A 13,184-nucleotide genomic window follows, 5' to 3' on the forward strand; every position below is an offset into this window, starting at 1 on the left:
GGCGAGAGATGTCAAAGGCAATCCGTTTCGTTTTATTTTCTATTTTTCAAAGCAGTTTAAAATAATTGAATAATGAAAACTTACAAATAAAAACACTTGGCAAAGGGCGAATCTTTTTTTATTTTATTCTTTGTCAACAGACGGGAAAGGCTACAAAAACTGAAATCTGACCTTACATTTTGATCAGATAACATTTTCCATATAAATGCCTACAAAATCACTACAAACGTATGCGACTGAAGACACAAACACATATATTGGCTATTCACTTGATACTGCTTTCTTGCTCACATCACAACAAAAATACTATCTTATCTATTATTAGATAGGATAGAGAAATGACTTACATAAATAAACCCTGGACTGTTGATGCTATGTATTGGCCAATGAAATGCTTTGAAGCCACCGGTCGGCCATATTGGCATTCCCTTGAAGGCGCAGTTCTCCATAGGAATGAATGGAATTCTACGGTATTTCAAGGACAAAATTACATGTATTTAAGTTGTTGTTTTTATGTAGTGGTGACAGTAACATAAGTACTCTCCCCATATATAAAAAAAATGTTTAGCTCACATAATATCATTTAAAAGTATGCATTAAAGTGTATTTAATTAAAAAAAGAAAATGTGTCAAAAACGAATGTAGACATTAACAAATCCATTTCTATTGCTTCCAAAATATTTTTAACGCTTGAGGAGGATTACCAAGATGGCTGCACGGTGGCTTCAATACAGCGCCCCCTGACAGTCAACCAGGGTTTATACACATCATTCCTAGAGAGAGTGCATGTGACAGTTTGACACAGGCATGCCCCCTGGTGGTACATGCATCGATACACATGTAGGATAAAAATGAAATGCGTGGGTGAAATATTATGCAATAACTTCAACACACAATAATACAATCACAACATAAAACTGTGCCCTTTTGGGGTCCTTTTGATTACTAGCTGTCAGTAGGGCAGTGAGAAATTGTATCGTTTTTTTAATCATCGTTTTATCTTCATATTACTTTGTTTACCAATATCTTTAGGTTACTTGACATGATTACACAGTGTTAACGTTCACCTGTCTCCGCCTAGGTTATTAAGGAAGCACACTACCAAAGCTAATTGACACAAATCCTTGAAGTGGGAAAAGGATCTGTGGGGGGAAGCATGCCTTAAAAAAAGAACGAGAGAGAGAGGGAAAAGAGGGAGAGAGTGTGTGTGTGTGTGTGTGAGAGAGAGAGAGAAAATGATGGAAGGAAAGAGAGAGAGAGAAGACGAAAGACAATGTAGGGTGGAAGGCCTTTAGCCGGACTGAGGTGTATCTCCTCTGAGTAGCGCTGAATGTATCTCTTGACAGACAGTGTCCACTGTTGATCCATCCACCCAGGTTAGACTGGGGGTAATCTGGGACACTCCTCTTCAACTTCACCTGAGGCCAGAGTCACAGGTGATTATCACATTGAGGCCAATAATACAGCCTAAGTCTACATCCCAAATGGCACCCTATTCCCTATGTACTACAAAGGGAATAGGGTGCCATGTGGGACAAAGACTAAGAATAACCTGGATCTAACGTTATCTAATCTGGTTCCGTATTCATAAAGCATCTCAGAGTAAGGAGTGCTGATCTAGGATCCTGCCCCGCCTGTCCATGTAATCTTATTCATTGTGATCTAAAAGGTTAAACTGATCCCAGATCTGCACTCACACTTTGAAAGGCTTTATAAATACAGGCCCTGATCACACCTGGAAATCTTTTACGCACATCTGCATCCTTTTAGCCTGAGTGCCAGCCTGTTTGTGCTATCATGCCAACTCCTTGTCACTCATCGTCATGCCACACGTTTGGCTTGACAGGGACAGGAATGGAGTTTGCAAGAGTACAAACACATTTGTGACCATGCTGACATCCTTCTGCATCAATACATGATTTAAAAGTATAAGTTTTTAGTTTTGAACACATCTCAGTTTTACAACCAGCTTTACCCGGACGGTATTTCCTATTTGATAAAGCTGTAGAGGTAGGACCCTCCGATGACACAGAGAATGACACAGCAACACATGATCATCATCTGCTTCTAAAGGGGCGGAAGACAGAACGAAAGTCAAAGAAAGACAGAGGATGCGAGAGAGGAAGAGGACACAGAGGAGGAAGTGGAGGAGGAATAAATATAAAGAAACAATGAAGGGAAGGGAGAGAAGAAACAGAACGAGAGAAACCTCAGAAAAACTAAAGGGAAAATTGACCTGAGCATAGAGAGAAAACATAAGCCAAGATAAGTATTTCGAAACTAAATGTGGCATTGCAGGTTCTGAAGTTTTCAGAGATTCTTTTCATCAGTGAGAATGCTGAACCCCCTGTAGCAAGACAGTAGATTTAGGGTGCGTCCCAAATGGCACCCTTTTCCCTATATAGTGCAGTACTTTCCTGTATAGTGCAGTACTTTCAAAGGCAATGCACTATGAAGGTAATAGGGTGCCATTTGGGACAAAGCCAATGTATCCCTTCACCTGTATGAACCAAGGTGATAGGTAATAGGTCTAGGGTCCGGACTGAAGTGGACCTATAAAAAGGACGTTTCAGCCGTAGAAATAGAATCACCTATTATGGCATCATCAACCGACCCTCATTCTAATTCTATGGTTTCAGCCCCACTCACCCTACGGGCCTCCTGCTGAAATTTGGCTGCTTTTTTGGTGTCGGCAACCGCCCGCTCTACGAAACCCACCGATTGGTCCATGTTGCTCTCAATCTTGTCAATCATACCGCCCTTTGAAGGGGGTGGGCGGAATGGAGTGTTGGGAGAGGCGCACACACAAACAGTGGTCAAAAGCAGTGTACTATGTAGGGAATAGTATGGGATGCACACTAAAAGGTGTGAAGGGTTACCTGGTTCTCCACCAGCATAGCAATGTCCACGAACATGTCATGAAGCTCTTTGATGCTGCTCTCCAGCCTCACAATGTCTTTGTGCCGCGCCTCAATCTCATTCAACGCCTGCTTTGATATACCCGACTCCATGATCTACAAAACACATACGAGAAGATATACACAACGGTTTAACACACACATAGGAGAGTATACACACAACGGTTTAACACACACATAGGAGAAGATATACACAACGGTTTAACACACACATAGGAGAGTATACACACAACGGTTTAACACACACATAGGAGAAGATATACACAACGGTTTAAACACACACATAGGAGAAGATATACACAACGGTTTAACACACACATAGGAGAGTATACACACAACGGTTTAAACACACATAGAGTATACACACAACGGTTTAACACACACATAGGAGAGTATACACACAACGGTTTAACACACACATAGGAGAAGATATACACAACGGTTTAACACACACATAGGAGAGTATACACACAACGGTTTAACACACACATAGGAGAAGATATACACAACGGTTTAACACACACATAGGAGAGTATACACACAACGGTTTAACACACACATAGGAGAGTATACACACAACGGTTTAACACACACATAGGAGAAGATATACACAACGGTTTAACACACACATAGGAGAGTATACACACAACGGTTTAACACACACATAGGAGAAGATATACACAACGGTTTAACACACACATAGGAGAGTATACACACAACGGTTTAACACCCACACTCGCAAGCATGCACGAACATACATAGATTCACAATCATTTTTGCTTGTACACACCCACACTCACAAGCATTCTCGCTTGTACACACCACACACACACACACACACACACACACACACACACACACACACACACACACACACACACACACACACACACAACACACACACACACACACACACACAAGCATTCTCGCTTGTACACACACACTCACAAGCTTTCTCGCTTGTACACACACAATTACAAGCATTCTCGCTTGTACACACACACAAGCTTTCTCGCTTGTACACACACACACACACACACACAAGCTTTCCCTCTTGTACATGTAACAGTATAACTTTAGACCGTCCCCTCGCCCATACCCGGGCGTGAACCAGGGACCCTCTGCACACATCAACAACAGCCACCCACGAAGCATCGTTACCCATCGCTCCACAAAAGCCGCGGCCCTTGCAGAGCATGGGGAACCACTACTTCAAGGTCTCAGAGCAAGTGAAGTCACCGATTGAAACGCTATTAGCGCGTACCAACGCTAACTAGCTAGCCATTTCACATCGGTTACACACACACACACACACACACACACACAATTACCCCTGCGGTGAAGACGGCTGCGTTCCCTCCTTCCAACATCTCCTCCAGCTCCTCGTCGGTTGTTGTTTTTCCCGCTGTGGAATGGAGATTTCACAGAAAAGCGTTAATAACATGTATGAAAGGATTAATAACATGTATGAAAGGATTAATAACATGTATGAAAGGATTAATAACATGTATGAAAGGATTAATAACATGTTTAAAAGGCTTAATGACAAGTTAACAACATATAATAGGCCCTTAATGCTGGCATAGAATAAACTAATACATACCATCAAAAGTAGATCTGGGTTTCAAATACTTAAAACAAATACTTCAAATACTTTATCTGTGTCCGTTTCCGCTTAATAAACCAGAAAAGAAAATTAACAAAACTGCAATCCTGTCCAACTCCAGGCAGATTCAAGCAAACACTCAAAGTATTTGAACGGGTTTTCCAAGTATTTTAACTGGTAAAGAGCACTGTGTTGGCTTGAGTCTGTCTGTGATAGGTTGAAACATGCACTCCCGTCTTCAACTTAATGCAACTTGGGCCTGGATTTTTTTCCTGACAATTGACTTGTCCAGGAACAAAAACCCTGGCCCTAGTTATACTAGGTATCTTGTCTCTACGATTGGCATCAGACTCACTGATCTCCAGCTGCCGGGCGATGCGGCCTTTGCTCTTGTCTCTAAAGTCCGTCTGAGCCTCGTTGTACTTGGTCATCACCTCCACAAACTTCTTGGCCAGGATGGCATGCTGGGGAAAAGGTGGAGATGGGTAAAGAGGTTGTTATGGTAACCAGTGGGAATGAAACCCGAGTCTCCAACCCTGGTCTCCAACAGGAAAAATGATGGGGACATGATTGACGTTGAAACCGATAGGGTTAAAGGATCTGGTTGAGGTTAGGTTGTTTTTTAAAGGGTTACTTGGGACTTCCGGATCCTCATGTCTGCTGACGACCGTTCCTCTGTGTTTGTCTCAAGTTGCTTCTCGATACCTGCCAGGGATGGGAACAGGCACCCGTTACCATGACTACGGCCATTGACAACAATAACTACCATGGTTTCGCCGTCCATGGGCAATGAAGAAACACACATGATCTTGACAGGAAAGCTACATTTATACATTTATGTTGGTCGTCAGAATACGGTTGGTCGTCAGAAAGACTGTGGGGTAAGATATGGTGCGTTTAATATTTAAAGGGGCAGGAAGGACTTACTCTTTAGTTTGTTGCGAGCGGTGCCGGCTGCTTTCTTGATGTCGTTGGTGACCGCCTCCAAGTCATCTTGCGTCTCTGGTGAAGACAGAGAAAGAGAAGAAGAAAAAAAAAGAGAGAGAGAGAGGTTGTAACATAGAAGTATCAACAAGCCACAAAGGACGGAAAAATATGGAATGGGAATGAAAGGGGGTGAGATAACAAAGAGACGAAGAGCGAGAGAGTGAAGGAGAGAGAGAGAGAGAGAGAGAGAGAGAGAGAGAGAGAGAGAGAGAGAGAGAGTGAGAGAGAGAGAGAGAGAGAAGAGAGAGAGAGAGAGAGAGAGAGAGAGAGAGAGAGAGAGAGAGGGGATTGAATGAAGATGTTTACTCTGCTCTGATGTAGGGGCGGAGAGGATGGTCGAGTACAGCTTCTTTGCTTGCGCCACACTCTCATCTATCTTATCGATGCTGCTGCGAATCTCCTCAATCTGAGACCGAGACGGGCAATGATGACACAGCGGTGAACACACACGCACACAGTATTTGCGAACACCTACACACACACACATCAGGAGTATGGCTGGAAATACCTGGGCGAAGAACTCATCCATAAAGGCTTGGTTCTCCACTGGAACCTCCACATCGTCCCCAGCCACATCACTTTTCTGTTGACACACACACGGAGCCAGCAGAGTTGTTGTGGTGGTGCGTTTGTGATGAGATAATCACACTCACAGTCTTTTTAGCGGTTCCTACGTCAGTGAAACAATGTGATTTGAATCCACTATAAAGTTGTTGTTTTTAAACCAGACCCAATAAGACTTGCGGTGCACATAGGCTACAATGAATAGCCTACATCGATGACCTTGAGACCTTGGAGCAAGTAGAGGAAATGAGGGGGAAACAATCCTTTCATATTTCCTTAATCGACCCTTCTGTTCCCCTCTCTCTACCCACCCACCTCCATTTGTAACGCACCACCAATAAACAAGTGCACAGCCTAAATATCATCACACCGCAATTAGGCCTACCTACTTCCAATAATAACTTAATACTCTAATGTTTATTAGCGCAATATTCAACTAGACTATTTCTGCTTTTCTAGGCCTGAAAATGGGATCAACAGTTGATCGAACGTTGTGGTCAAACCGCTCAACCGCAACCAACCGTATCTAGTACGCAAAAAGAAAACGATTTAAATCAGATACTTCCCCCAAAACAAACGAGTAAATCAGATACGTCCCCCATCCCTATTATATCATTCCATATGATTATCAACGGTTATATGTTAAGCTAATAGCAAGCAAGGCCAGGAAAACATGAACAAGTGTATAAAGACTAAGCTTACCGCCTTCAACTGTTCCAGTCGGTCCTTCATCTTCAAAACTGTGTTGCCACTGTCACAATCTCTAAACTATCAAAGAGATATTCTAATCTACAACCACTAATTAAACGTTTACCAAATGAGACCATTACAATTTATTAGCCTACTGATTAATCCATTGATTTGTCCGAAAATAAGTTTCAAAGTTAGTTGTAAAAATACTCAGTAGACTAAATAGTCATTAGAATATGGTAATCAAATAAAATCAAATAAATCGTTTTTTTTAGTTTTTTTTTTTTACAAAATGTCTGTTCAATATGGCTGCAGCAGTGTTTCCAACCTGTAGTTTTACTAAGCCTATCCTCTCAAGGAGGATTAGAGTAACAGTTGTGTAGAGGGAGATTAATCTCTCTTTCTCTCTCTCTCTCTGATCAATAGCATGCGTAAAAACGTATGCAAAGTAAATATCACGCATGCTTTCTGTTTTGGGCACACTACTCAAACAGGGCACCGAATGGAAAGGTAGTAGGTTAAATTCTAAATCTGTAAAGTCAACCCAGTGGATTGTCCATCTATAAATAAAATTGAGGCTGTATTTGTATTGTTATTTCTTGAACACACCTGCTTGCTAAATATTGCTAAATTAAGGTTAGGTCAACAAAAGAAAGTCATGCAACGATTATTGATTCATGAAGATATTGTTGTATTCCTTTTTTATCTGCTAGTCAAGCAATGCGCAGTGTTTCATAGTACAAACAAGTGAAGCAACATTTCATCAACACCATCCCCCTGAAAATAGATTAGGTTACACTGTTTTCTGACAATAGGCCTAGATAGGATTCTCAAATGCAGTGGTGTAAAGTACTACTTATGTCGTTTTCTGGGGTATCTGTACTTTACTTTACTATTTATATTTCTGACAACATACTTTTACTCCACTACATTCCTAAAGAAAATAATGTACTTTTTACTCCTTTCATTTCCCCCAACACCCAGAAATACTCCTTACATTTTGAATGCTTAGTAGGACAGGAAAAGTGTCTACTTCACACACTTATCAAGAGAACATCCCTGGTCATCCCTACTGCCTCTGATCTGGCAGACTCACTAAACACGCATGTTGAAATGTTGAACTGTGCCCATGGCTATCCGTAAAGAAAAAAAAGAAAAAAATCGTGTTGCTTAATATAAGACATTATAAATGATTTATACTTTTGAATCTTAAGTACATTTAAAACCAAATACTTTTAGACTTTTACTCAAGTAAAATTTTACTGGGTGACTTTCACTTTTACTCTAGTCATTTTCTTTTACAGTAAATTTGTACTTTTACTCAAGTATGAAAATTGGGTCCTTTTCCCACCACTGCTCAAATGCAATGTGTTTAGAAGTTTCTAACACAATGAGTTGTTTCATTAAATCTTTAGGCGGACTGAAACTGACTGTGACGGTGAGAACTTTTAGCAAAGGCTTAGTCTTTGAGCAGTGGGTTTTCTCTAACATTTTACAGAGTCCGGGTGTCGTGATGTCTGAGAAAGCTGTAATGCAAAGCATATCTGACAGGTAGTATATACTGCTATACTGCTCATCTGTCATCTACTTTAAATGATAAACCTCCCACTCCCTTTTTCCACCATCCCCTCCATTCGGTTCCTCTCTTTCCTCACGTTTCAAGGCACACAGAAAAGTAATTGGTTTGGCTGCACGACTTCATCATTCCATCCCCCTTGGACTAAGACGTAGACAAAACAAAAAATTTATTTTTATTCATTATTAGTCCCTTTTTGAGCTATATAATTAGCCAAGTAACCTTGTCCAAGCCAGAACTGCATGAGCCTATCAACTGTTTCTGTACCATGAGGCTTTTGATGTTTCGTTTAATACAAGTACACCACCTGGACACTAGTCTATCGCAGGGCCTTACCCCGAATCCTTCTCTTTAATGCTGAGTGCCAAGCAGAAAGGAATCTGGCTCCTTTTGGTATGACTCGGGCTGGGATCGAACCCCCAACCTTCCAAGTTCAGGACAGTCACTCTAACCACATGGTCGCTGAGTTATATAATACAAAACTTGTGAGATTTGTCATACTTCAAATCAAAAACCTCCCACTCCCTTTTCCACAATAGTTAACACAATTCTGAATACATCAGAATACTGGATTTGGTGCAGATGGTAGCTTAGAGGTTAAGACAGTTGGTTTAAAACCCAGAGCTGATTAAGTGAAAAATCTGTTGATGTGCCCTTGATCAAGGCACTTAAACCTAATTGCTCCTGTAAGTCGCTCTGGATAAAAGTGTCTTCTAAATGACTAAAATGTCAAATGTCATTTCAAAACATTTCATGTCCCCTCTTCCCCTTTCCCCCTTGCTCTTTCATCCATCACCCCCTCTCTCCCCTCCCATTATCCCTGCCTTCTCTTGCTTCCTCTGCCAGATTATTTCCATGCACTGTCCATCACCGGATGGTTGCTTGGGCTTCTGAAGCCAGGAAAAGTAGTCCATGCTGGACCCATCAGTCCAGAGGTAACGGTGAGGCTGTGAGAGAGAGAGAGAAACAGAGACAGGAGAGAGAGAGAGAGAGAGAGAAACAGAAGACAGGAGAGAGAGAGAGAGAGAATGAAAGAGACAGAGATCAAGCATAAGGACAGAAGGAGTTGGGGGGCATGAACCCTGTTGTCCACCTGGTTTTTATCTAGATGTTCAAATTGAATGGTGAGTACTATGGGTTTGGGTTCCTGGATACAGATTAAGCCTAGTCCTGGACTAAAAAGCAGACTCAATAAAGAATCTCCATCAACAATAATTGTACAGCATGCTGCTTTGAGAGTTAGTTATGGTGGTAATTTTGGTAATTCTGCATATCATGTAGAGATACAGAGGTACACTACAGTATGTAGTGAGACATTGGTATCAATGGGACTCTCTTGCCTAAATAAAGGTTAAATAACTGAGATAACATGGGTCTGTAGACTAAAACCTTAGAGAAGTCTGAATTTACCTCAGCGGATGTAAAGTCAAATTCTTCCTTGAAGTGCTTAACACATTTGGACCCCAGTGTAACGGGATGAGAAACTGGTTGCCGGGAAGCCAGGCGCAGGAGAGCAGAGATGGGTGATAACAGGAGAACTTTAATATACACCCTGGCCCAAAGGCACAGGGGAGGCAGCACAAAGCACAACCACGGTAACATTGAACCGGATTAAACAAAACAAACAAAACTAGGTTAGAAACAAACCTAGCGCAAGCCAGCCTGTAGCGCAACACCCTACACAAAGAACAATTCCATACAAAGACATGGGGGAAACAGAGGGTAATATACATTTAGTCTGAGGAGGGAATGTGAACCAGGTGTGCGGGAAAACAAGACAAAACAAAACAAATGGACAATGAAAAGTGGAGCGGTGATGGCTAGAAGACCGCATCGCCGAACACCGCCCGAGCAAGGAGAGGGACCGACTTCGGCGGAAGTCGTGACACCCAGTTTATACCAGGTAGAATGGCCAGGACATGGGAGAAAGGCCTAACCTGACATTTCATTTTTTATGTCAAAGATGATAACAAAAACAGGTTATAGAAAAAACTACAGTAAATACTACAATATACTACAATCCACAAAAACACTAAATCACTTGCTATTGTATATACATGTACATTTGAGTCATTTAGCAGACGCCCTTATCCAGAGCGACTTACAGGAGGATTTAGGGTGAAGTGCTTTGCTCAAAGGCACATCGACAGATTTTACTATAGTATATATACTACAATTAACTGTAAATACTACAGTAAATAAAACAGTATACTACAGTAAATACTACAGTAAAGTCAGCAAAAACGCTACAGTGAATACTATAGTATCTATTTTCTTATGTGGGCAGACACAGAACTTCACATGGCTATTCTAATTTGACTTCTCCCATTGAAAAACGATATCTCAAGTATAACTACAGTAACGTATCGCCAAGTGAATCATTCCTCCCTTCAATCAAACATGGGAGAGTTTCGATAATGCTGTGGGGTTGGTTTGCTGCCTCTGGTACTGGGGGCCTTGAACATGTGCAAGGCATCATGAAATCAGCAGATTATCAAGGGGTTTTGTAGTGGAGTGTTCAACACGGTGTCCAAAAACTAGGTCTCCGTCAAAGGTCGTGGGTATCCAGCAGGACAACGGACCCAAGAACATAAAAAAGCACCCAGGAATGGTTAGAGAAGAAACACTGGACTGGAGTGGCCACCAATGAGTCCAGATCTGTGTCCCATCGAAAACTTACGATGAGATCTGAAAACAGCAGTTGGTCAAAGGCAACCATCAAACATTGAATTGAACAAGAATTGGGAGCAGTTTACAGCTGAAGAGTGAACAAAATTGCCAGTAGAAAGGTACAGAAAGGTGAGCTTCAGGGAGGGCTACAAGAAGCATTTGCCGGTAGTTATGCTGACCAAAGGCTGTGCAGCCAAGTACTAGTAATGGGTGATAATAATTCTGTCAATGCCATTTGTTTTTATTTTCTAAAATGTGCTACACAGCCATTGCAAATTGTAGATCCCCCAAAAAAAAAAAATGGTTCTGCAATGTGGAAATAAGAAATAACCAGGTGTGGAGACAAATGTATTTTCAATTTCAACTTATTTTAGACAGAATTATGAATTATTCAGAAAAGTGCAAGGGTACCAATATATTAGGCCACAAAATGTTCATCCTGTCTGCTGGTTGTTTCAAATGAGCGCAACTTGTCAAGACAACTTTTCATGATAGAACAAAACATGAGAAAAGTACCTAGTACCTTCAGAAAGTATTCACATCCCTAGACTTTTTCCACAGTTTGTCGTGTTAAAGCCAGCATTTAAAATGGACTAAATTGAGGTTGTGTCACCGGTCTACACACAATACCCCATAATGTCAAAGTGTAATTATATTTTAGAAAGGTTGACAAAAAATATATATATGAAAAGCTGAAATGTCTTGAGTAAGTGTTCAACCCCTTTATGACAAGCCTAAATTTGTTAAGGTGTAAAAATGTGCTTAACAAGTTACATTACATACACTCTCTCTGTGTTCAATAATAAGGTTTAACATGGTTCTTGAATGACTACCTCATCTCTGTACCCCACACATGCAATTATCTGTAAGATCCCTCAGTAGAGCAGTGAATTTCAAACACAGATTCAACCACAAAGATCAGGGAGGTTTTCCAATGACTCACAAATAGCACCTATTGGTAGATTGGTCTCAAAAAATGTTTGCCCAAAAAAATACATTAAATATATCTCTTTGAGCATGGTGAAGTTCACTGGAGGCTGCTGAGGGGAGGACGGCTCATAATAATGTCTGGAATGGATCCAATGGAATGGGATCAAACACATGGCAACCATGTGCCTGATGCATTTGATACCATTCCCCCTATTCCGCTCCGACCATTACCACGAGCACGTCCTCCCCATTTAAGGTGCCACCAACCTCCTGTGGTGAAGTTATTAACACACCAGCCAAAATGTAATTAATACACCCAGTCATAACAAAGATACAGGCGTCCTTCCTAACTCAGTTCCCGGAGAGGAAGGAAACCTTTCAGGGATTACACCATGGGGCCAATGGTGACTTTAAAACAGTTTAATGGATGTTTCAATAACATTGTAGTTATTCCACAATACTAACCTAAAATGACAGAGTGGAAAGAAGGAAGCCTGCACAGAATAAAATATTCCAAAACATGCAAAAGGCCCTGAAGTAAAAATGGAAAAAATGTGGCAAAGAAATGAACTTCATGTCCTAAATAGAAAGCATTACGTTTGGGTCAAATCCAACACAACATCACTTAGTACCACTCTTCATATTTTCAAGCATTGTTATCAGCAAGGAATAGGGAGTGTTTTGGAGGATAAAAAGAAACGGAATAGACCTAAGCACAAAACCTGGTTCAGTCTGCTTTCCACCAGACACTGGGAGACAAATTCACCTTTCAGCCTGACAATAACCTAAAACACAAGCCCAAACATACACACAGGTTTCTTACCAAGATGGCATTGAATGTTCATGAGTGGCCTAGCTTTATTTTTGACTTAAATCCACTAAATAAATCGATGTCAAGACTTGAACATGGCTGTCTAGCAATGATCAACAGCCAACTTGACAGAGCTTGAAGAATTCAAAAAAGAATAAAATGTGCAAATATTGTATTTATGTAATCGCTGCCAAAGGTGATTCTAAGGTGTATTGACTCAGGGGTTTGAATACTTATGTAAAAACGTGTTTTCACTTTGTCATTACAGGGTATTGTGTGTAGATGGGTAAGAAATAAAAAAAGGATTTAAAATCCATTTTGAATTCAGGCTGCAACACAAAATGTGGAATAAGTCAAAAGGTATGAATACTTTGAAGGCACTGTATATTACAAATAGTACAAATGGATTATTGTACACAAATATGTATTAAG

General features: G+C 40.9%; 2 protein-coding genes across 4 annotated transcripts in view; both read right to left on the reverse strand.

The window, feature by feature from the left end:
* Positions 1-108: 108 nt before the first annotated feature.
* On the reverse strand, positions 109-7,123 carry LOC112261369 (syntaxin-3-like). Of its 3 annotated transcripts, XM_024436654.2 has the most exons (11): positions 6,778-7,122; positions 6,020-6,094; positions 5,818-5,917; positions 5,452-5,526; positions 5,159-5,229; positions 4,880-4,988; positions 4,250-4,323; positions 2,880-3,014; positions 2,650-2,760; positions 1,976-2,067; positions 1,281-1,418 (listed from the first exon to the last, which is right to left on the reverse strand). In XM_024436654.2, exons 1-10 carry the CDS (start codon positions 6,805-6,807, stop codon positions 1,990-1,992), a joined length of 858 nt encoding a protein of 285 aa, XP_024292422.1. In that variant the 5' UTR covers positions 6,808-7,122; the 3' UTR covers positions 1,281-1,418; positions 1,976-1,989. The 3 variants fall into 3 exon arrangements, with proteins under 3 accessions (XP_042185671.1, XP_024292422.1, XP_024292421.1); XM_042329737.1 differs by lacking the exon at positions 1,976-2,067 and having other exon boundaries at positions 109-1,418; positions 6,778-7,123; XM_024436653.2 differs by having other exon boundaries at positions 1,281-2,067.
* A 1,189-nt stretch (positions 7,124-8,312) lies between these two features.
* LOC112261371 (echinoidin-like) overlaps positions 8,313-13,184 on the reverse strand; it is a 28,447-nt gene continuing 23,575 nt past the window's right edge. Inside the window, exon 7 of the mRNA XM_024436658.2 lies at positions 8,313-8,387. Within this exon, the coding sequence (XP_024292426.1) occupies positions 8,355-8,387 (33 nt within the window). The 3' untranslated portion in view covers positions 8,313-8,354. The remainder of the gene's footprint in view (positions 8,388-13,184) is intronic.

Source organism: Oncorhynchus tshawytscha, linkage group LG11 (genome assembly GCF_018296145.1).
Source record: "Oncorhynchus tshawytscha isolate Ot180627B linkage group LG11, Otsh_v2.0, whole genome shotgun sequence".
Classification (NCBI taxonomy): domain Eukaryota; kingdom Metazoa; phylum Chordata; class Actinopteri; order Salmoniformes; family Salmonidae; genus Oncorhynchus; species Oncorhynchus tshawytscha.

What these genes read in the sequence shown, in the direction of transcription:
- LOC112261369 (XM_042329737.1), bottom strand. Translation starts at nt 6,807, where the DNA reads ATGAAGGACCGACTGGAACAGTTGAAGGCG. An exon ending in GACTGGAACAGTTGAAGGCG is followed by an intron (nt 6,095 to 6,777) that starts GTAAGCTTAGTC and finishes GTGTGTCAACAG; the next exon opens with AAAAGTGATGTGGCTGGGGA. An exon ending in TGAGGATCCGGAAGTCCCAA is followed by an intron (nt 4,989 to 5,158) that starts GTAACCCTTTAA and finishes CCTTTTCCCCAG; the next exon opens with CATGCCATCCTGGCCAAGAA.